This window comes from Aquila chrysaetos, chromosome 24, assembly GCF_900496995.4.
Source record: "Aquila chrysaetos chrysaetos chromosome 24, bAquChr1.4, whole genome shotgun sequence".
In the NCBI taxonomy this organism is placed as follows: domain Eukaryota; kingdom Metazoa; phylum Chordata; class Aves; order Accipitriformes; family Accipitridae; genus Aquila; species Aquila chrysaetos.
In genome coordinates this window covers 2,722,563-2,746,768 of record NC_044027.1, presented here as the reverse complement: position 1 = coordinate 2,746,768, position 24,206 = coordinate 2,722,563, and the positions used below count along the sequence as shown (strand labels likewise).

At 51.2% G+C, this 24,206-nt stretch overlaps 1 protein-coding gene across 8 annotated transcripts; it reads right to left on the bottom strand.

Annotated features, from left to right (window-relative positions):
* Nucleotides 1-1,085: 1,085 nt before the first annotated feature.
* On the bottom strand, nucleotides 1,086-23,778 carry SLC41A1 (solute carrier family 41 member 1). 8 transcript variants are annotated; one of them, XM_030000575.2, is made up of 12 exons: nucleotides 23,537-23,778; nucleotides 22,288-22,369; nucleotides 21,131-21,895; nucleotides 15,307-15,414; nucleotides 11,070-11,141; nucleotides 10,606-10,750; nucleotides 10,362-10,508; nucleotides 9,444-9,591; nucleotides 8,726-8,805; nucleotides 7,772-7,906; nucleotides 6,599-6,747; nucleotides 1,086-4,894 (listed from the first exon to the last, which is right to left on the bottom strand). In XM_030000575.2, exons 3-12 carry the CDS (start codon nucleotides 21,506-21,508, stop codon nucleotides 4,709-4,711), a joined length of 1,548 nt encoding a protein of 515 aa, XP_029856435.1. In that variant the 5' UTR covers nucleotides 21,509-21,895; nucleotides 22,288-22,369; nucleotides 23,537-23,778; the 3' UTR covers nucleotides 1,086-4,708. The 8 variants fall into 8 exon arrangements, with proteins under 8 accessions (XP_029856435.1, XP_029856437.1, XP_040975828.1 ...); XM_030000577.2 differs by having other exon boundaries at nucleotides 21,131-21,892; XM_041119894.1 differs by lacking the exon at nucleotides 23,537-23,778 and adding an exon at nucleotides 23,163-23,210 and having other exon boundaries at nucleotides 22,044-22,369.
* Between the last annotated feature and the right edge of the window lie 428 nt (nucleotides 23,779-24,206).

The following is a 24,206-nucleotide window of genomic DNA, read 5'->3' as shown; positions in this document are numbered from 1 at the left end:
CATGCACCCCTGCATCCCTCGGCCCTGCCCTGTGCACCCCCGGGCTCTGCCCAGTGAACCTCTGCACCCCCAGGCCCTGCCCCATGCACCCCTGCACCCCCAGGCCATGTCCCGTGCTCCCCCAGGCCCTGCTCTGTGCACCCCCAGGCTCTGCCCCCTGCACCCCCGGGCTCTGCCCCTTTGCAACCAGCAGACAAATAAAAAGAATCCACAACGTGCCCACACGTAGATACATACTTTTTAAAGCAATGCTACACCACTGTTGGGGATTCCGTCAGGGTCTTCAGTTAATGCCAAAATGTTTCCCTCCGTCCTACCTGTTCAGTAGCTTCGCCCAACACTCTTTTTCCCCAGCCAGAAAAGGAAAACACAACCCTCCCCGCATTCCCCAGGAGACCAAGATATCAAATGACCCACCCCGCGCATCAGCACTCTGATATTAGCGTGTGTGGGAAACGACCTGCAACTTCGGGTAGCACAGCCCAGGGCCGCAGGAGAAGTTGGAGCCAACAAGGCCTCGGTGGCTGCGCCCCAGTCCCTGGCGCTGCTGGGGCTTTGTTTTAGGACTCTCCGACAAGATCCTTGTTTGGGTGAGCAGCCAGAAGGCACAGCCCTACAGGAAAACAGCCCACAACAGCAAATCCCGCAGCTGGGGAGGGTGGGAGTCCTTCGACAGCCACTAATTCCTGCAAATTCAGGGGCTTAGTACGCCCCCAAAAGCGTGCAAAACCCTTTTGTCTTTGCATACCTTAACGAACAGTCAGAGGCAGAGAGGCCACACATAAGCCAGGGCAGGGCTTCTGTACACAGCAAGCGGCCGAGAACAAACACCCGCGGTTCCTGCTGGGAGCCCCCACGCAGCTACCTGGATCCAAGCAAGGGCACAGCCGAAGCCAACCTGCTAATCTGTCATTTACACAAATCACAGTTTGCTGCGTGCACAGCAATTTATTTGATTTTCTTAACTCTCATTCCACTGCGCATCAAAAGAGTTTCAGTGTAAGCTAAAATAAGCTGCAAGATGTGAGAGAGAGACCTTTAACCACGTAGAGAGGCGTTTTGAAGGAAAGACACCATAGTCCACATAAATAAATGTCATCTTTATTTAACCAAATATAATTTATCAGTTAAGTTGACATCTGTCAATTCAGTTATAGGAACTATAAATAATTAAGACAGTCTTTTTCCTTTAATAAAAAGAGTAAACCAGTATTTTTCATTTGCAGTCAGCTGTATAGTAGGCATGCATTTGAGTGCAACTGGTGGGAAAAGTTTTTGACCATCCATATTCTTCAATTTTAAATTAGTTTCTTCCCTGACCTATTCCCCCACCATACCTTAGACCTTATATAAATGTACGGACACCACCAGCCCAGCAGCACGACAGCTCTCAATCACCTCTGGGTCTCTTCATTTTACAGGAGACCACAAATGGTAGATTCTTCCTCTGGGGAATCTTTTCTTGGGAAACTAAATAGTGATGTGACACCTAAAAGACCAGGAGAGTTTCTCATATATATACATAAAAGCTTAAGTGTTAATGGAAGGAAGTCTCATATCTATTCCTCAACATTAGGCAGAGAAATCAGGTGAGCAGCAGAGAATACTCCAGAAGTCCCTGGGCTGAGACTTCAGTACAGCAGGGTGTGAAGGTTGGGGTTTGGTTTTTTGTTTTGTTTTGGGTTTTTTTTGTTTTTTTTTTTCTCTTGAACAGAGCTTTGGCCAAATGAGATCTGCGAGAAGTCACGTCACTAGGGTGGAGAGCATGAGGTTCAGAGCTACAGCCATAAAGGACATGTTGCAAAGATGGGAAAGGGGAAAGCAAGCCTGATGTTACATTAGCAAGAGAGAAAGGGGAAAGCCGTCTCAAAAATATAATCACCTGCTCTTCTGAGGGTGTGAGAGCAAGCAGCCTGACTGGGCAAGGATTCCATCTCGACCTCCTGAACACTACAAACAGCTTAGGCAGTAGGAGAAGAACCCAGTATACACCCACTGAAGCAGGAAAGGATTCTTCTACAGCTTCAGAGAGGTCCTTGAGCAGGCAAGAGCCTGACTGCTGTTTGGTTTGGATACATCTGCTCCCGTGGCTTTCCAGAACTGGTTTCACACTCCCTAATCCTGACCTTCCTTTCCAACACGCTCGTCTCCAGGGTAGGGACGAGCTCTGCAACCGGGTCTCTGGGTTGGGACAGCGTGCAATCCCCCACTAACTTTGGTCTTGACTTGGACCATAAGGGGTGCATTAGCTCTCTTTTCTGGGGAGTGGCAGGAACCGTTCCTAACAAATTGCTCCTTACCCTAAAAGCAAAACCGCCTGCACTTAGGCAGGGCTTTGCAGAGCTCAGCTAGTTCAGGCATTGTCCAGAGTAACAAACAGATCTCCCAACCTGGCCTTATTTCAGATGAAGATCAGCATTCCCAGCACCACATCACACCATTTTCCAGCTGAGCAGAGATGCCCAGCGTTGCTGGGACAGAAAGCCAAAAGGAGAAGACAAGCATTGGTTTGTATGAGAAATACAGAAGTTAACCTGAAGGAGGAAATTAGGCCAACCAAGGATGGTCGTGTTCTGCTATGAGGAACACACTTAAAGCAAGAGGAAAAGCAGACAACCACAAATCCAGCAGCTTTCAGGTTATGTTCTAGAGCTGCAAATAAGCAGGACAGGCAGTGTCCAGACCAGGGGCAGAACTGCATCACTCCGGGCCTGCACGGCTAACTAAAATGAGAGCTTTTCTGTCATTTCAGGATCAGGATGCAAGGTGCTACTATGCTGAATACTGTAGGCATTCCCCCAGCATTTGGGAAGATACTGGCAGCTCCCCAAGCTTTGCGCAGTGCAGCACTGAAATTAGGCTCCATGGCATATACTGTATTTTCTCCATCCTTGACAGATGTTAAGAGCTTTCCCCCCATGCACACTTATGCATTCAATTTATATTCATGCATTAGAGCCTGTTTAATAGCGCAGTCTGCTTGAGCACATCATTTAAAACTTGGTGTAACTGGGTGAAGTTTCCAAGTCGATAAGACCTGCTTACATCAAACGCCACTCAGTTTACTGAATTGATTTATATCCAAATGGGAAAACTAAAAAGCGTTGAGTGCTGACAGTGTTCAGGAAGATCATTTACAAACGCCTTAGTCACACAGCCAGAACAGGTTTTCTCTCATTATGCCACTGCAGACTGCATGAGAGTCCTTCCAACACACTCTAGCAGCAGAAGAGAAGGCATCTTGGCCACCACCGAGCTGAACAGCACAAAAAAGCAGAGGGGAAAGAAACAGAGCAGGGAACCCTGCACTCGTGGTGCTTGGCCAGTGCCTGCAGCTGAGCTGTAACCCTGATGCCAGATTTTACACGCCTTCTAAAGGGCAAGCGGGTTCCTTTGCTACAGTCCCGTACAGAGAGCTGCACTTAGAACCAGGACTTCAGAAATCTGTCTGCGCCCACTGACCTGTCTTCCAGCTGGCGCCTACACAGACAGAGAAATCCAGTGGCTGAACATGGATGTCCTTTTCTAAAAGACACCAAGAGCTTAAATGCTCCCAAGTTTGAAATGCCTCAGGCTCGACTGGGAGAGGTATTGGGCGACTTCTTCCCAGCTGCAGTGGACCCGTCAGCAGCACTCAGCAACTGAAAGAAAATCTTAACACGCAAAATAGGACCTATTTTTCCATCCACCCCTCCAGGAAAGAAAAATCAACTGCACTGAGCAGGCTGCCATGAAAATAGTGCTGTGCCCATACCAGCACGAAGGAGAGGCTTGCACACAGCTTCCCTGACGGCTCCAGCAGATCCTCCAGCAGAGCACTGGCAGGCAGAAGGGGAGAAGGAAGGACGGGGAGAGCTCATGGCCTCTTCAGACAAAGCGCGGAGCGTATCCCTTTGCACGCAGCAGTAGCTGAACTCAGTTCACGACGAGAGGCAGAACAAGCAGTCTGCAGTTTGAGATGCTGCCGGACGGTTGGCAAAAGGGAGCCTAAATCTGTCAGCAGAGACCAGCCTGCTCACGGCCAGATTTCGGGGCTCTGCAATCCTCAAACCCAAGATCACTCACTTTCCTTGTGCGCACACAGGAATGGGTGCCGAGGCATAGAGGACCCTTCCTCGCCATCTTCGCTAATCCCTCTACCAGAGACTCGCGTGTTTTGGATGCTAGGCACAGGAGGGGGATTCAGAGAGTGAACACAAGGGAGGAGGGCGACAGGGCAGAGAAGACAGGAGATACCCCATGCCCTCATCCATGAGGTTGTACTTTGCTAGAAGGTGCCTGTTCAGTAAAATAAATCTGAACCTTACCTCCAGTATTTAAAACGCTTATGAAGCGAAAAAAGCAGCCCTTCACCTCTAGTGACCGGGACAGGGTGGGCTCCCTGCATGATCTGACTGATCAGTATCTTCACTGTAACCTTGGTTCAGACATAACTACTATGAAATTGCACTTGGTGATTGTCTCGTTACACTTATTTTGTCCTTCCTAAAACTAGATTTATTTTCTGTACAAACTTGGCTTGAAATATAAACCACATAAAATTCCCATTGAAAATAATGAGAATCCAGTATCAAAGATGAAGTCTCAAGAGAGACAGGGTGGCAGGAGAAAGCAAAGAAGAGCAAGGGTGGAGGAAAAGAAACAACAACAACAAAATGAAAGGAGGAGGAGGAGGAGGAGAGCTGTAAGGGGGAGGCAGCAGGGAGAGCTAGTCTCCCACATCGGAGTCCCGGTCACCGATGAGCCAGAGGATGTGAAAGCTGAGGGCGAGGAGACCTGTTCCAATCAGGTCCCCCAGAGCTGTCAAGTATGGGATGGAGAAGTTGTCAGGATCGAGGTCCCTGCCCCACATCCAGTGCACCATCCAGTCAGCAATGTACAGAAGAATGAGAACCTGGGAGGCAGGAAGAAAAGAGCCACATCAGCCACAAAATCCTGACCGCTGCAATCCCAGTCTTCATAGAGCATCAGCTGGGGCAACTGCAGCTGGGCAGGTCAGGCTCAGAGAGGCACAACCTCATCCCGAGGAACAGAGCTGGTGGGAGGTCAGATCCATCTTGCTGAGCGCTGCACTCCAGGCATTTAATGCGGGCTGCATCCCCAAAGCAACAAGTACAGCACAAAGAGGAACCTGGCGAGTTTCAGTGGGCCCCTGGGCATCCAAATCCCCTGTATCCCTGACAGCCTCTGCCCTATCCTTCTTTAGCTTCACATATCACCGTCAAATTTAGGCTTAGAAGGGAGAACACTGGCATCCAAACACCAAGAAGTCTAGATTTTGCATCTCAGTTTTCAGATCTAACCAGAACAAGCTTGAAGACATATGGGGCAAAGAGGGGACTCGGAAGCACGCCGGATGCTCGGGCAGGGACAGCAATGCCTGGCTTCCAGAAATAAAAGAGCAACTGCCCAGCAGCTGAAACTACCAGAGTGTGATGTTCTCCCCCATCTGCTTCAATGCAGTGAGAGGCTCATATCATTATCTGAAGACAGAAGAAATCTGCACTGGATCCTCTCAAGCCTTAGATCTCGGACAAGGTTTGAAGTGGCCACAGGCCTGTTGCTAATGCCTCTGGTGTCTCCAGGGCTGGGAGAGTCTCGCTCAGGACACAGCGGAGCTCAGGACCACAAGAGTCAGCACATGGCGGTCCCTCTGCTGCCAGCTCTTGCTCCGGTGCTCCAAGCCTGCAGGCTGCTCATAGCAGTGGCTTTGCAGAGTGGCTGTGAGCGGAAGCCCCCTCCAAGTGCCCAAGCACCCAGCAGGAGTTCACAACCTAAATTTAGCCTCCTGGATGACAGCACTCTGCTCTTGCCTCTGATGGATGCTCTGACTCATTTCCTTACGCTGGCTTCAGTTGTTGATTTTCGGGGACACTGAAACCAGGCACAGCTTCCACAAGCGGAGGGGGTGAGCAGGGGGGAGTGTAGCTGGGCTTAGTAGTAAACTGCCTAACCAGAGTGTCTCTCCGTGCCCTCCAATGCAGGCAGCCAGACTCCTGCAATTGGCCACTGGATTTCTGTAGCATGAATACCCTGGTCTGTGCATGACCCTCAGAACAGCCATCGCTACGGGCTCACACAGCTCCTGCGAGGAGACCGGGAGCCCCGTGCGGCAGAGCTGGCAGGTCTCTACCCTGCAGGGGAGGCAGGGAAAGGGCAGGACAAGCCACACAAGGCATGGGGTCCCTGCAAATTCCACATCCTGTTTTCTTCACCAGCAGTTTTAAGATTGCTAAAGCACCTTACAGGATAGATTAACACACACAAGGTAAACACTTCTGCTGTCAGAAGGACTTAAAAGAGACAAAAGACAGATTAAAAACTTGCCAAGAATGGTAGGAAGCAAAAATTGTGTGTACAGGTATCAACAAAAAGATTTATGCAGTTTGGTACTGGCTCATTTGACAAATAAAAATCTACCTGGCATACCTCTCCCCAGCACATAAATCTCTTACCTAGGGATAGGGCCTATCGCTCTGCCTTCAGCAACTGCCTTCTACAACTTAACTGGCTGAATACGTCCCCACTGCAGATGACATGGCAGCATCCCCTTATTCCAGCCTGAGGGGTTACAGCCCCTGGAAGGGCTCCAGCTTACCTGGAGAAGCGCAGCTGTCATGTAGAAGACTATGAAAATCAGGGTGAGCGTAGTATGTCCGCCTTGCATGGAGCTGATGGTGTAAAGAAAAACCAAGTGTCCAGGCACCACCAGAAGAAAAAGCACACGAGCAGAGCGGGAATTCACGTCTGCAAGGAAACAAAGATGGAGTTCAGGCTTAAGATTAGGCTTGAACACACAGGAGCTCTGCAACCTTCCTGGGCTCCAGGGGACAAGGCAGCACAACTATGGTCAAATCAGAAGTAGTGACGAGCACACTGAACCCTCATCCCCACACTGCAGATTTAGGCTGGAAGGCAGCACCCTGAACGATGATCCAGCTGTCAGGACACCCAAGGACTCTTTGCACCAAGCTCAGTAGGAGAGCTTAATTCTGTACCCAAAGCAAAAGCTGTTCTCAGACCTCAGCTGCCAAAAGGACTCATGTCCCACCTCTGACAGTGCTCAGTACAGAGCTGTCAAGAATTTACCGTGAGCATTGAATTTCCTCGGAGCTCTGTCTCAACTTTGTCTGGTGATCAGTTTTCTAACAGATCACCACCACATTGGAGACCTCTTGCCCCTCCTTGCTCTTCAGGGACAGCCTTGGCCCAGAAGGCCAGGAGCCAGGCTGCAAGCTATCAAGCCTCTCTAGGAAGTCTGGAGAGTAATAACCTCTGCCCACACTCTGTGCTGGAATGCAAGTTTGGGCTGTGCTCTGCCACACAACTGCCACAAATAAAAGAGCTGCTAGGAAGCCTTTGTAAGTGAGAAGCTTTCTGTAACGGCAGCTCTGTAAGCCCAGCAGAGCTGCAACACTCGAGCAGCCTCGAGGCAGGCTTCAGTATCCTGGACACATCTGGAAAAGATTTAGAGGGTGGAGGATTTACAGTATTAGACAGTCAGGGCACAGGACTTCTGCACCATGTTTTCTTCATCCAGCAGGGCTATGTCCTCTCACACAGTGGCTTTACTAAAGGTCTGACCGTCTCTAGAGGGCAGGGCAGGCCAGAGGACCAGCCACATCCGTGAGCTAACAGCTGCCTCTGAGCAGACTTCAGCCACCGTTTCCTGTGACAGCGCTCCAGCGACTGTCACAGACAAGTTCAGCCAGGCAACTGCAGCAGCTGCTGCTGGCAGAAGTCAATATATTTCAACACCCGACTTGGTTACCTGAGCTGAAGAAAGTGCTGCAAGGGCTGGGGCACTTGCGAGGGGCTGTTTCAGAGCTCTCTCCAGGCATCCCACTCATGTGCAGGTAAGTGGAGATGCGACTAGCCTGCACTGCCACCAGGTTGCCACCCACACCTGCAGATAAGGAGAGAGCAGTAAGATGATGTCTCAAACACTTTAAAGGAAAGGGCTATTTTCAACAGCCAGCAGATCTGGAATTGCCAGGTGCTGCAATAATGTAGGACAGTCTATTTTTGACCTGAATTCCACTTTTGCAGGATGTAAAGAGTTGAGACAAAGCACACCGTTCTATGGTTTCCCCTTAGGCCCCTTGGTAAGATAGATGCAATTCTATTACTGCAGCTTTCATTGGAAGAAATACGTGAAACAAAAAAATGATGAGTCAGTCACCAAAACAGACACAGGAAGTTTAAAACTACTATTTTTTGCATGAGGAATAATGAAACTGTGGAACCCACTAGCACAAGATACACTGGCTGAGAATTAACTCTGTTTATTGCAAAAAGTAATAAAAAAAACATTTCCCTGGTTCATTAGGCAGAAAGGAGGCCCAAGCTTTATACCAGAAGCAATTAGATTTCCTGACTCTGAGTTGCAAATCCAAATCTTTACATCGCCAGGTGCCACAAGGCACATATATTGGAAGATGGGGGTCTTCCACCAGCCAGGAGGAATCAGGAAATGAGGACAGTTTTTGTTGGAAAACATGTCTTTTAGGCAATAACGAACATCCCAGGCCAGTCACCCTCTGGTGAAAGGCTGGCACCAGGGGGAGCCACGCTGCTGTAAAGCTTGAGTCAAACCCCCATGTCTCACTGACAATCAAAAGGGAATTAAGTCTCCTTAAACTGCCTGAAATAAAGCATACGGGACAAGTCCACTGTTTGCCAAGAGTCTCCAAGAGCTGCAATACCAGAGTGGAAAGGAACTCACCATTAATAACGGGTGTGAAGACAGCCATCCCAGCAAAGTTTGGATCTGAGACTGTTCTGTCCAAAATTAAACCCCCAACACTGCAGAGGGAAGAATGAAGAGGTCAGTGCTGAAAGCTCATTAGCAAATACTCAGACAAAGCACTGAGGGTTCTCGCTGCTGCAGTGTGTGCACCCAAGGGTGATATATACACCTATTAACATGCACCTATGGTTGCGGTTGTTGCACATGATTTTAAGCCTCAATATTTGATAACAGAAGACAGTTTTAGCACGGTCTTTTCTCATTGCTGCCAAAAAAAAATCAGAGACTAAATCCTCTCATGTACAGTGCACTGCAATGCAATAATCAAAAGCAATCCTGCCCTTCAGAGGGCAGAGAGGGGTCCTGTGCAGAAGACTGATAAACGGGATCTGTGTTTCCTCCGTGGCCATGCCAGAGTCTCCCTGTGCAGCAGCTGGGACATTGCTAAGGCCCTGGATTCCAGCAGTCAAGTGCTTAATCACTCCTCTGCCTTGGGACCTAGAACCCCATTGACTTCATCTAGAAAACACAAAATGACCTCCAGTTTCCTGGCAGTCCGGACCATGGAAGCAGAAGAGGTTTGGATCTCTCTTGGTCTGGAATCTACCAAGGGCTAAGAGATTGAAAGGGCTGGGGGAAAGGGTGCGTCGTCTGCCTGTGTTTGGGGGAGAGGAACTCTTCCATGCCTTCCTACCTGCTAATAGCCATTGCGATAATGACTGGCTCCCAGCCAGAGTACAGCACCTCCCGTGTTGCTGCATTCTTCTTGGCAATGATGATCCAGATGGGCAGCAGAGCTATGAAGAAGGCGCATACCAAAGGATTCACGTAGGCTTTGCTCTCTGAAGGGGAAATAAGCAGAGGCAACAGATCAAGGACACATCCCACTGCAGTGAGGTGGGGTGCTACTTCAGCTGAGTTCATCAAGCCTGCCTACAGACTGCTGTCACCCCTGGAGTCAGAAACTCCAGTAAGGGCAGGCAAACTAGAGCAGACCAGCCTCAGCTCTGCAAGACATGGCATTTCCTTCTCCTGGTATACTCACAGGGGCTTTATCAACAGATCAGAGTGAGATCTCTTCAATTTCAACTGCTCATTCCCACTTCCCACTCCTGGGGAAGACCTCCCAGCCTTGCTTCACCTTTGGCTGAACCTGGCTGAGTCACATCCCCTGCATCCCAGCCGCCAGGGAAGGAAGATGGAGGGGAGGGAGGAGGAAGTCTAGAGTCTACAGCTGCAGCTCTGCACTGAGGGTCCCCAGCTGGTGCTGACAGTACAAAAGATGAGATCCAAAGCTGCCTTCTCCCACTGCTTCAGCCACAGTCAAGCCCCTGGCACTTGGAAGAGGACAACCTCTCCCTTACCACTTTACCTGGTGAGAAGGAAGTATGCAGATCACTGCCAAGACTGTCTGCAGCTACAAGGCAGTAAGAACGTCCGTTTCCTCCCCTTATCAGTTCTGACTAGGTCTCACTAACTGAGGTAGCTTCCAGGCCAGGCATCCTATATACCCCGAGAACAGAAAGGGTAAAGGAAGAGGGTGAAATGAGAGGGAGACGCAGCAGCACATGGAAGGACCAGAGAGAGACAAAGGCCTTTTGTTGCTTCTCACCCAGCTCTTTGTATAAACCCCAGCTGATTCCTGAAAGCAGAGCCAGAGTGATGAGATCCCCCAGGCTGGCAGCAATTGGTGTGGCGACGTTATCGGGATTGATCCCCATCTTTCTGGATCCAATGATGACCCCAATCATAATCATGCCTACAGCCAAAAAGAGGAAGAAGACAGGATGAGGCCAAGGGGAGCCCAGCATTTTAGGAAGAGTTGCATGGAGGGTGTGCGGGGTCTTATCTCTCACCCAGAACAAGGGAAGCAATGAAAGCAGTAGCCACACTGCTGGCACAAAGCAGGACAGCATGGTCAATGCTGAAGTGCCCATCTGGGATCCATCCGAACACTACGGCTGCAATCGAGGCCAGGAAGCCAACCACAGTAGCCTGAACCTGAAAATAAAAACTAGACAGTCACCAAGAGGATTAGAAAGCAAAATGGTCCGAGGGTGAGGAAAGAGGGAAACACCACCCAGGATACCATTTCAGGTGGATTAGCATCCAGCAGGGAAACATCAAGTCTAACCTATAGGGCAAACCGTTATGGTAAGGTGACTCTGGGACAAAAAGGTGCCATTTGCCTCCCCGTTAGACATGCAATACTGACAGTTGATAGCAAACACCAGGCATTTAAACCTTCTGACACTTGTCACAGTTGGGCTTGCACCAGTTACCAATATTTCCACTTTCTTCTCCTTTCGCTTTTTCTTACCTGTATCAGAGCCATGTTCCCTGTTATCATCCTCCAGAGCTCTTTGGGTGTATCCATTTGGCCAATATTAGCCTGCAAGAGGACATCACAACATCATTAAAGACTGACAGCATTTTGCACTTGCTAACAGTCCAATTCCTGCCTTCCAGCTATGCAAGTTTGTGCCAGGAGCACGAGAGAATAATGACTTCAAATCCTTAGCTCTTATGGGAGAGCAATTCAGTAGAAAAGGCGCACGTGTCTGTGTGTGCACATATGTGTGTACAGCTGGGGCACAGCTCTGCAGTAACACTCCAGTCTGTGACATGCAGTTCTGTGAATGTCGCTTGGGCTATACACCCTGGGTAACTATGGTGCCTCTTCCAACAGTTACTCTGGTCGTGTACTCCAGAACACCAAAGCTGTTCCCAGTTTCAGCTTCAGCACCTTCTCCTTCCCAGCTGCAGGAACAGGCTGACACCCTCCTACGCAGCAGGAGTGGAGCCAGACCCACTACAGAGGGAGTTTTGAAGGGAGTGTAAAGGGGAATCGACGTCAATAGAACGTCTGATGAAAATCTTGCAAAAGCAACAAGATATACTTTGTCCCCATGCACAGTCACGCACTGCTGCTTATTTACTCATGGAATTCACTCCACTGGTGAACAAGCCAAGCCTGGCTCAGGCCCATTTGGGTCATGCTGCCCCTCAGGTCAGCCAGCCGGGAGGGAAATAGGGGTGTACCGACTCTCAGGTCAGCTCTGTGCCCCAGCTCCAGTACAGACCAAGGCCAGAGTAGCATCATGCGGGCAGAGGAAGCTGGCAGCAAGAACGACTGTTTCAGTCAAAAGCTGAGTAAACAAGGCTAATGGCACGTGGAGACCTACTGAGTAGCGGGAAGCAGTCGTGGCACACGGGTCATCTGGCACCACTACAACTGCGGGAGATGCTAATCAGACTAACCAGAAGAGATGGAAAGTTGCTTGAATTCCCTGGCATACAATCCAAAATAACCCAGCAGAATCACTGCAGGTTGCTGGTTACGGCAGAGCATAGAGGTTCTCCTCTTCCCTAGCACCTTCTAGGTCTTTATGGAAAGTTGGAATAATGGATAAGCAGAGAGTGTAAGCTTATATCCAATCTTGTATTATTAGAAGCTGATAAACACAAAGAGGAAACAAGGGAGAGGCTCAAACAATCTGAAGTGGTAAATGCATGTTGGAGTTACTGGCTGACAGCATCAAACTCAAACTTCTGTACAATAATACAGCAGCAATTTCTTCCTCTCAGGTTTCCTTGCTGGTCTCCGCAAAAACCACAAAAGTCATCGATCAACTAATCCTTCTGCTCTCCTTACTGCATGCGCTTGATAGAACTGCCAGCTCTTTTCAACCAGCATTGAGATGCACCCATCTCTGGAGTGAATTATTCTGGTCAGTTTAGTGGAGAGGAGGAAGGAATGGGGAAAAACCAACAAAAAGTTGACTGGAGTAGCACTGAGCACATCCAGCACAGGAATTTGAGCTCCATGTGAAGCCTGACCTTAAAATTCCAGCCACATGGCAATTAGGTTGGGATTAACATAACCTAGCTGTAGTCACTGGCAACAGGATTTTAATCCTTTAACTAATGGGAGAGTTTTGCTTCTTAATTGTGAAAGGAATTTCTGAGGTGCCTTAATGCAGCACTAATTAGAAAACCACAGTCTGAGAAACCATTCCAGGCTGCTTTCCTGTGGAGAGAGCACGAGACCCACACCGTGAAGCCCTGGTCAGAGGGGAGCTCCCTCTGCACGCCTGCACGTGGGTCCCTCACGCTGAGGGAAAAACAGGGCAAGTGAAAAAAAAAAAAGAATAAAAAAAAAATAAAAGAAGGAAAGCCCAAGAAATCGTCCTATCCCACCATGCACAGATACAAGGAGGTAGAGTGCAAGGCTAGGGGATTCGTGTAGAGGCAGCACAGCCTTCTTTCTTCCCAGGGCACAGGAAAGTAGAGGACAAAGCCTAGGTGTTGGCCCACGAGGCTAATGACACCCCACAGTCATCAGCTCAGGGGCAGGAGGAGGCACCAGGATACCAAGCTGGTGCAAGGGCAGCAGCCGCTTGGCACAGACGGGCAGGTGAGCCGGACGGGCGTTCTCTGTGCCAGTTTCCTCGTGATGCTGCTGCAGCCACCAGAGCAGATAGGGGAAAGTTTTGTGTTCCTGTGACTTTCTGCACAGTCTCATTTCTCTGCCAAGCCTGCCCCAACATTGCTCCATGCCAGCCCCATAAGGGAAGAGGACGGAGAAGTGCCGTGTTGCCTTAGTCCCAGGAGAGCCAAGCACTCACCCCGATAAGCCCATGCTCAGAAAGTGCAAGCTGGCCAAGGCCAAGAGGGAGAACGGCCTGTGTCTGGGACAGCAAGGATCCTGACATGATCCGAACAATAGAGAGGGAATAAAACAAAGGGATTTGTTTCCCAGAAAGAAGGGGCAAACAATGCTCAGCCTGCAACACAAGCTGCAGTGCTCAGGCTCTGCCCCTGCAAGCCCTGGCACCGGAGCACAGCTGGGCCAGGGGCAGCACGAAGCCTCCCGGCAGCTTTGTCCTCCCCAGCAGTGCCTGGGGAGAGAAGACCAGCACGGAGGGCAAGCAGCCACAGCCCACTTCTTGCCAGGTAAGGCTGGCACAGCCATCCCCCACGCAGCTCAGTGCCCGGCTCCTTCAGAGAACAAAGAGCGAGGGCTGAATCCAGGAAGGAGGCAGTCCCCACAGTCGGCAGGAATCGGCAGGCAGGGGCTGAGGTGCAGAGACCAAGCCAAGGGCTAGTCCAGGGAAATGCTGTTTGCCTTTCTGCTCCCCAGGGATTGCAGGGACAACCTCAGACCCTACAGAATACGATGCTCATGTGCCACTGGTTCAGTGGATGAGAGCAGCACCCCTTAGGGCACATGCAGGGAGCTACTGCATGAGGGACAAGAGGGGCTGCTGGTGACAAAGGCTGCAGGAGCAGCTCAAGATGTTGGCTCTGCCACCATTCAGGAATGCACCAGAAACCTTGGGCCTCAGAGGCCAACAAGAAGCTACCGAGGAGCAGAGAGTCACAGCTGGCATCACCCCATTGCTCAAGATGGAAGAACAAGAGAGGACCCAGGAGAGCAGATATGCAGACCTTTTCAACACTCTCCTGTCCTTCTCCTGCAGTGAAAGGAAGGCTGAGAGGAAGGGAGCATGCTAAGCAGCAGCTCTCCGCTAGCTATGCTTGCTGCTACCACCCAGGCAAATAGTTCTCCATCCCTACATGTCAGTGAGCACTTCCCGAGTAGCTCTCTTGGGCCAAGGCGCATCACCTTGTTTGCATTGTCAAGGCCAAGACCAGGCTGCTTGCTGCAAGGGCTCTCTCTTCCAGCAATTCACAGCATAGAGACAGTCGAGTTAAAAGCTTGACAGCAGGCAGCTAGCACCTTGCAGATATAAGATTCAAATCTATATGTACTCCTGTCATGGGAAACACAGAAACATCAGGCAGTCACTTGCTATCATGCTTGAGCAGAAGATGCTTTGCAGAAGGACGGAGCATTATTGTCCCTGTTAGGAGAGGATGTCAGTCTCTCTCCAGCGCTGCTCAGCTACAGAGACAGACTGCTGTGTTATAGAAACATTTAAACACAAAGCAATTCATTTACAGCTGGACTAACACAGTATTCTTAGGAGCTAACAGAGCCTGCCCCCGTCTCTCACAGGGAGCTCACTGTTTCACAGGAATTGGACTGAATTCTAGCAAGAGAAATGCCCAGCCATGCCTCTCCATCAACTTCAAGAGGCTGTCAATCCACCTGCTAGCTCTCATTGCAAGGTCCCCTCTGTTTTAGCCTTTGCCGTACAATTCTCTGCAGGCTCTCTCATCTCCTAGCTCTTCTGAACCTGGCTTGTTTTAGCCTGCTTTGATGACATGCTTGCACCCAGCTTCCTCATGAAGAAAACTGGATCCAGGAACATTAAACTGCCAAAGCCAGCTCACACACCGTGCCTCCAGGCCCGCGAGCAGCTATGACAAGGAAGTGAACTGTCAGCAAAGCTTAAGGACTATTAAGCCTTCAAATCTGATCAGTCCAGTGGAATGAAGACACCTTCCTAGCACACTAAACTCCAGGCTCTGGTTTCTGTGGTCACAAACTGAAAGATTTTTGTCTGCCCAGCCACCACACACACATATGCCTTCCCACCCCTTCCCAAAACAGGTATCCCGCTCCCTCCCTCAACTCCCTGGATACTCACAGCTGTCGACAGGCGAGATGCCAGAGTCATCTCTAGGTTCCCCTTCAGGCCCAGTAATGCAGGTACTAAGATAAATACCTCAGTCACATATTTGAATACGTCCCAGTGCTGTAAGATTAAAACAAAGACAGACCATTAAAAAATAATCATGGCTGTTAGAAACCCTTGCTTTGGACTGAGTGCCACTTACTTATCCGCCTTTGCAACCTGGCACTGCCAGTGTGCGGCTCTGAGCAGAGACAACCCAGTTCCCCTTCTGGTGCCACGCTTTGAATTTTGCAGCAATTTTACTGTTTTTGACATTCATGTAGTAGTGACCACATGTTCCTGCTGAGCTTAAAAACCGGATCTCAGCCTGCAACTTTCAGTTAAAAATCCCCCAAAGATTAACCACTGACAAAATGTTTACGCATACAGAGGCCAAAATAGGGAAAGATGAAGAGACTTTGCCCAATACTTGCAGTTTTTGGCAGAAACGAGTACTGAAGTTCGGTCAGTCTCAGCTGAGAGCCATTCCCTACACTTACGTCTTACAAATACATTTTGGAGCAGGGCACTGCTGCTCCCTGATCCTGCCAGCTCCAAAAAGCAGCACACTGTGGCCTCCGTTCCCCCCTACCTCACCGAGGAGATGTGTGCCCTCCCTCACCTGGCACCTACATTACTCAGGTATTTACTAACTATTCTAGCTCTACAAACAAGTCAGCTCCCTTGGGCATGAGGCAGAAGAGGCAGCCATGGTTATTTAGGAAAAAACGAAGAGTAATTGCAGGGTAAGCAGTCTTATAGGAGAACAGTTGGCTTCCACGAAAACACAAAACCACCCCAAAAAACCCTTACAACCGCATTTAAAAAAAACCCTGCAATCTACACAAACCTCATTGCCCGATTCTTTATTTTCATGAATGTTTTGCAAGAAGGCCCTGTGTCCAAAATAACTCCTGCTTCCCACATTGCCTGACTGCCATACTGCTTAAAGGACACCGAGCACGGCTGGAATTGCACTCTCAACAGCAGGCTGCTGCGCTGAACGCGGTAACAATCACGGCTCTCGCAGCTTTCTTCCTGCAAGTGTTACCTGCAACAGGCTCCATCTCTCACAGCACTCTCCTTGGCAGTGTCAGACCATCAGGCTAACTAGCCAACAGGACAGTATTTCTTTCTAGGACAAGGAACACTATCGGCCAACACCTTACAGCAAATACGAGTCACTCTACCTGCATGACTAATACCTTCCTGTGGGGAAGGACTTCAGTTATTTTTGTTTATTTTTCCATCCTTTGTGCTGCTTGCCTTCACCACAGAGCCAACAAATTCCAGTTTCCTGCCAGGTCCTCTGCAATACCACATTCAAGCTGCACTCGCTTGAAAAAACATTTGAGAGAAAACTGTCATCACAGGAGGCAGGTAAGTGCTTGAGACAGATGAACCGGGACCATTTTTCCTCCAAGGGAAAAAAACTGTTTTCCAGTCAATAAAAATCCCCTTAACATTTCTGACGGCTTGGTAAGACAAGCTAGCCATGCTCTCCAGCTCCCAGGTGCACAGATGAAAGCTGCTCAGCTATTTCAGGCACAGCCACAACCCTTTCTCTGCTCGAGGACAAGGCTCCTGAGGATACCCCGTTTCCAGACTCTCCCAATGCAATGAACACTCCTTTCCCAGCCGCTGTGATAGACAGCGCCTAAGGAAACCACCACGGTCCTTGCAGCCCCTGCTCCAACCACCCTGCACCCAGCTAAACTGAGCTCCTGACTTAGAAGACTTTTCCACCTCAGCCAGAGGCACTCTGAAAGGGTACGGCTCTGCATGACTCTCCGAGCAGGGGCACATTTTAGTTCAGTGCTGCCCTGCTCAGCAGGGCAGGAGGGAGAATCAGTCTGAAATACTGCATCCGACACAGTGGCACATCAGGCTGTGCTTCCTTTAAGGTCACGCCTAGGAACAGGCAAGCTCAGCTCTCCTCAGTCTATTTTTAGGCAGGCATTATGATTATTTTGCTGCTTGTTGTACCAGTGAATCCTTTGCTACAACTTCCCTTAGCAGCATCTAGAATTCAATCAGCAAGCAACATGCTCCCACTTCCCGCAGGACAAGCTGGGTGTCACCAGAATCACTTAATGAAAGGAACATCGTCATTAGTCAGACCGCAGGCTGGAAGCGCTGTGCAAAAGTTTCCTGGCTCTTTCTGTCTCCAGAGATCACAGAAGCAGGATCAGGCAATAGCTAGCACAAGTTCACAGCTCTCCCTCACCTTGTCCCAACCCTGGCTTTGTAAATTAACCTTTAAAGGAGGCTGCACTGCAAGCCGGTGCCAGAAGCTGCTGTAACTGGAGCCTGCTAAAGCAGCTCCCTGAGCAAGACAGGGGTGTTCCTGGAGAAAGGAATAAAAGCCATCTTTGGGGAAGGAAAACAAGGACATTTCTGCAGACATCAGCAGCTTGCTCACTGCAAAGAGCAGGACCCATGGGCTCCTGCCAACTTTCTTAATATAAGATGTTATACAACACTGGTCTACAGGCATTTAGTACGTCTCGAAGGACTCCCTGGCTCCTGCAGAGAAGAAAGCTGCCTGCAGAGACGTGTGCCCACGATGTGGCTCCAAGGGGAGAACCTGAGCCAGGCTGTTTGGGGAAGACAAAAAAGGGAGAGAGAAGAGGAAATATGAGTTTAAGTTCAGGACATCGAGCTGTTAAAAATCCCTTTCCCCCCTGCAACAGCCCCTCTGAGAAGCACAGAAATAAGCTGTTTTCAGGGCCGAGGAGGGACGCTAACACAGCACAGATTGTCCGGTCTGCTCCATGCAAAGGGGAACACACTGCACTGGGGAGCAAGGGGGTTCCCAGCTGGCTTTCAGCAGAGCTGTGGAAGAGAATTACAGGGAGAGGCACTTCGCCTCCAGCACCTCCTCCCTGCCCTCTGGGGATGGGGAGCAGAGAGACTATAAGCAATCTAGGTTTAACTTATTTCAGCTTCATTTTCTACTAAGCCTGCGGTCCATTTGAACAGAAATCTACCCAGATACCAGAGCCACCAAACCCCAGTCTCTCCCATGCAGCACTGGAGGGGCAAGATTGGACTCTAGCCTGCCAGAGGTTCTGGAAGAAACATCAAACCTCAGGTGGTGTTTTGCAGTTTCCTCCAGGCTTGCTGCCTTTCAGAAGCTTTGCACCTGCAGACAAGAGATATTTCCAGGATAACAGCTGCCTCTCAGCTGCTGTCATTTTCAGTCACCGTGTACAAAGTTAAGGCTTACAAGAGTCATGAGTAACAGCATGGTTTCACTCAGATTATAGCGGGACGGTGATTCATGACAGCTCAGAGGGGAGGGATGCACTATAGGTTGGAGCTATGACTGCCTTGGTGTGGCTGCTTCACATATTGCACTTCTCCCAGCACCGCCCCTCCAAAATGGCAAGGAACAAGCGGTCTTAACAGGAGAGCTACAGCTCCAGGGCTGGCACTCCCCACTGGCCCCGGCTAAGACCCACCCCAGAGGGATGCTAACACCAGAGGTGGTCAAGCAGCGGAAACGAGCAGACTCCCTCCTCCATACGAAATACTGTCCATCCCATCCAAAGAATCTCCAGGGAGCAGACAAGTCTGGAAAACAACAATTGAGGCTCTGCTGGGAGAGGGGACTGTGCCAATAGTCCTCTACTGTACACAAAAAAGCAGCTGGTATGCTCACATGTCACCTGGCCCAAAGGCCTTTGCAATCCCAGAGGGAGCAGAGGCAAATTCTCCTCCCAGGAGGCAAATTCATAGGGATGCATTAATGGGACAGCATGGCCAAAGGCCAGGGCTGCTTGTTTTCACAGTGGGGAGACCAATTACAGCTGGCTGATTAGTCCATTTATCCAAAACGGAGGAAATTGAGTGTATGGAGCCCTCCATCTATCGCAAACCATGGCTGCATCCAAAGCAATGGGACTCCAGTCCGCCCCAGTGCACCAGCTACCCACTCCACATGCTTCCCTCTTTTCATCCAAGGCTTTGAGTCGCTGGGAAGCCAGTTATCAAGATCAGCTCCCCAGACTCTGCAGGCAAGCAAGCTGAGACCACACACTTCCCATCTCACTTTTCCACCCTACAGCATTTAGATGCCTCATTTAATCCCAAGGCTAAAGGGAGTTAGAGGAGTTGGCAGAACAAGCTGCATAGCCACATGCTGAGCTGCTGTGGGACAGAGGAATTATGAAGCTTTATTTCTAAAGGCCATGGAAAAAAAAAAAAAAAAAAAAAAGGGCAGGAGAACACAGCACTAGCTGCAGTATCCCACTCCTGCCCCACTCCTCCCCAGGCAGAAGGGCTGTTCCTCCTCCGGGAAAGGCTTTAGGTTGGGTTCAAATCACTGGCTCTGGGAAATTGCCAGAATATCCACACACAAGTTTACAGGGACCTTGCGAAAGGATACATGCTTGAAATGTCTTTCTTTTTAAGAGAATTATGCCAGTAAATCTCTCCCGGGTTAATTTAGCACAGCCAGCCTTTCCTGTTTTGAGTCACTTCACAGCTCTCTCAACACGTTGCATCAAGAGAAACCATAAGGATGACCAGCGTGCAAAGGCATGCAGGGAAGTAGCCATTAGGGGCAAGAAAGCAAGAGAAGTGTCTGCTTGACCACCCACAAATACAAAAAAAGCCTGACTTACCCTATTGGCACACAGCTCGGGTGGAGATGATCGTAACTGCCAGCAATATAGACAAGTGACTGGCATTTGAGTCTTTCTACACCAACACTGTGAGGGCTTGTTTACCCCACTTAAGCAAACAGAGGAGCTTCAAGCAGAGCATTTTTGGTTGACCACAGCTCCAAAATGGCTGCCTCCTCCATCCAAATAGTTTCATAAACCTACACTGCACAGATGATTGAGTTTTGTGCCTCAGTCACTGTTTTGGGCTGGGCATCAAGACAACTCTGCGCAGTCTGTCTTTCAGAGCAAAGGAGAAGAAGTTAAGCAGCTGATATGCTGCCAGAGACACACATGCTTGGAAAACACACGCTAGAGACCGGCGCAGGAGCCACCGTTTGCAAAGTCATATTTCTCACATAAAAACCTAATCAAGCTGCACGGCTGCTGGGTTCCCACAGTGTCATATACCATGAGACCCCGAATGATAGATCATGTCTGGTAACACGTCAGTTTTCATCCAGAGGTAACAGCCAGCTCTCTGGCTGGCCTTTCCTAAGGATCACCTCCACACATGTCTCAGGAGGAACCACCCTGTTAACCCAGTCACCCCTGGCCATTTCAAGAGCACGAGAAGGCAGCGTAGGGGCCACTCAGCCAGCCTTCAACCTTTGGAGGGAGCCACAATGCAAGTGTCCCACACACACTGTGACAGGCAAATCATTGACCTGGCTGGCACGAGCCCAGCATGCTGGAACAGTGCAGCAAACATCGAAGATGGAAAAGGGACACAGGACCCGTGGAACTAGCAACTGGAGCTGGGATGTCTACAGCCACCATCAGGGAAGTGCTTTATTTCCAGCCGTGATGCACAGAGCGGTCTCAATTCCCAGGCAGGTGCTTTGGCTGCAGCAGGTATGCCAGCTGCAACCTCCTCCTGAGCCGGAGCTGGGCAGCTGCGGTGCAGGGGTGCCTGCAGCCTCTCCTCCCCTCACTCCAGACATCACTGAGGTCTCCCCCTGTCTCCCCCTACCCCAACCAGCATACGAGGTAACTGGTCTCCTCCCCTCACAGTTGCTATCTGCTGAAATAGCCTTGGCATTTGAGTCCCTCCTGGCTTGGGATCAAGCCATGGTCTACAGAGACAGGATTCAGAACCCAGTGCTATGCTAGGGAAGTATCAGTCCTACCTGCACAATGTCCAGCACCATTCCAGCAGCAACTGTCCCAAAGCCTGCCAGGAGGAAGGGAAAGAGGACTTGCAGCCCGATGGAAAAGGAGGTCTCCTTGAGGGGCGAGGCTGGCTCAGGGCCTCGGTCTGTGCTGGTGTCATCACTTTCATTGCTCTGGCTGCCATTTTCCAGCAGGGCATCTTCTTCTCGCACCCCTTTAGCATTGGCACGGGACTCCAACACCACCACTTCTACCGTGTCACCATCAGGTCCCAGGAAATCTGAGGGCTCCACCAGCTGCCCCCGGTCTGGACTGGTGAGACAGTCCACAGGCACAATGGGCAGCACAGCCCCATTGGCCTGGTGGGTGTCCTTCTGCTCTGACTTGGAAGACATGCTGCAGAGAGGCTATCCTGACCCTTGGGTTGGTGTGCCTACAGCCAGCAGCTGTTCCAGAAGAGATCTTCTGCCAGGAGCTTATACAAATGGCCTTTCCGGCATCTAGAGGCAACCTCTCCTATCCCTGCTCGCCTGCCTTTGAGTGCAGAGACTGTTCCTGCAGCAGAGATCCCCATCAAGCAAAGTCCAGGAACAGAGGACACCAATCACTGAGCTAGCAGGGAATACTGCAGGAACTGGGAACTACAGCAAATTCACTCTAGTTCTTCTCCCTTCCAGCACTGTGAGGTACAGCAGCCACCGAGACAGGATCCAAGCCTTTCTTCTTTGATGTATGACAGTTTAGTGCATCTTTCTCCAGGTCTTCTTCCAGCAGCACGACTGCTGTGATGGGGCACACAAGGCAGAGAGAAAAACAGATGAAGTAAAGACCACTGAGTAACACAGAAGCTTAAAGGGATGAGGAAGCAGAGAGTAGGTATGAGAGGGACTGGCTTTTAGAGGTGATACAATCCAGAAAAGCTCTTCTTACTACCAAGGCTTTGTCACTTTCTCCAGTGGCACTGTCCCTCTGCAGAATCTGAGTCTGAAGGCTCCTGTGGGCTTTTGCTCTCTTTCAGCCTGTTTTGTGCTCTCTGCCAAAAGAGCCAGCAATACCAGCAAGCTCCAAGTGTCACTGTCGTCCTCCTCTTCCAGAAGAATTTCTCACCTTACAGCACGAGGCAACGAGAGTTCTTATTTAAAGTAACAGCAAGTTCCCAGTTAAGGTTACTTACTGAGCTGAGCAGGCTGTAGGGTGGGAGCTGGCATTTAGAAAGCCTTAGATTTAACGTCACTCTCCAAGAACTCGTCTTTCACCTGAAATATACAGGAGGAAAACAGACATTCTATTGGGTCTTGTGGCAGTCAGCGTAATGGCTCATTCATTCAACAGTATTTTCATCCAATGTATGCTGAAGGTACGGCCTTCAACGTACAGCCGTTAGCTGTACTATCTCTTGACTCTTTAAACCTTCTCTCACAACCCTTCGGAGGGGCTGTATCAGAGGACGTTTCGGGAAGAGCAGCTCTCTGCTCCCCGTGCCCCAGAAGCAAGCACCCAGGAGGGACCCCCAAGCCGCAGGACAAGGGCACCCTGCCCGGAGGCCAAAGCCCCGCACGGAGCCACCGGCTACAACCGCGGCAGCCGGCGCTGCCTCCCGTGAGCCCAGCGCAGAGCCGGAGGAGGCCTGCGGACGGAGCGCGGCCCGGGGCTCTCCCCGCCTCTCCCGGTGCCGCAGGGCTGGAGGTGCCGCAGAGCCCCGCAGCCCCGTGGAGCTGGGCGAGCGCGGGGCCAGCGGGCGGCCCGCACTCCCCTAGCCCCGCTAGCCACCACCTCTAGACCGGACCCGGCCGAGGCCCGGCCCCGCCGGCGGGGACAGCGGCCGCGGGGAAGCGCAGCCCCGAGCAGAGCGGAGATGCCCCGAGCAGAGCGGAGATGCCCCGAGCAGAGCGGAGATGCCCCGGCCGGCCGGCCCGACCGGCCCCCTCCCTGCGGCAGGGGTCTGTCGCGGATCCCCCGCTAAACCCTGCTGCGGCCCCGGACCCCCCCACGGTCCCGCCACGGCCACCACCCGCCCGGTGCACCGGGCATCTCACCACCGCTGCGCACTCGCGGCGCTGCCCGCTCCGCTCCGCTCTGCCCCGCCGCGCTGCGCTGCTGCCCCGCACCGCCCTGACATCACCGCCCGCCAATGATGGCCCTGCCCAGCGCTCTGCGCGCCTCCCCCATTGGCCAGGCCAGCGTGGCGTCAAGCCTGACCCCGCCCCGGCGAGGAGCTCACTGCCCACGCAGCCGTGGGTGGGCCGGGAGGTCCCGCCCCTTCGCAGCGCGGAGGCGTGGCCGGGGGCGGTCACGTGTCGCTGAGCCCACATGGAGCCGGCGGGGCGGCCGCCATCCCGCCCCGTCTCCTTCCCTCTCTCCCTCCGCCGGGCTCGGAGCCCTCCCCGGGGCTTCACCTGCTCCCGGGGCACCCCGACCCTCACCTGGGGTTCGGTATTGGAAGGAAAGGCTCCCACTTCCTTCTCCCCGCCGTCCGCCCGCTCTCGCTCTGCTGAGCTGGGGGAGCCACTCGGCGGTGGGGCATGGCGGTGCCCCCGAGGTCTGGTTCTCCTCACCTGGGGAGAGGGGGTTCACAGGTCACAGAGCGTTCCCCGGGCCAGGCCGGGCAGGGGTGCGCTGCCATCCCACCCCCAGAGGTGTTTGGATAGGTCCCCTATCCAGGGAAAGGCGGCTGGACTGACGCTCAACCCCTCTGCAGGAGAAGGCTACTTCCAACCGTACCAATCCCTTGGGTCAGCTTAAAATAACGATGAAATAGCAACCCAATGGCATTTCATCATTTTAACTCTGTAAATTATTAATTAAGCGCAGCTTTGGTACATTGTCTTACCATTTTGGGACTGAGGCCCAGGAGCACCGATACGGTACAAGCAGTACCTGCTGGCTTTCAGGCCTCTGTGCCAGACTCAAAGCCTTCGCTGATGTAGTTCAGCAAAGAAAATCGGGAATACTGTCACATTACTCGCTTCACATCTGTTTACGCCAAGTCCCACAACAAATACAAACATAAAAGGCAGTAACTCCTGCTACAGAGGTCAGTGCCTCATTGCTCTGTAGAACTCTGTATTCTTGAATGAAACCAACTCTTCTGAT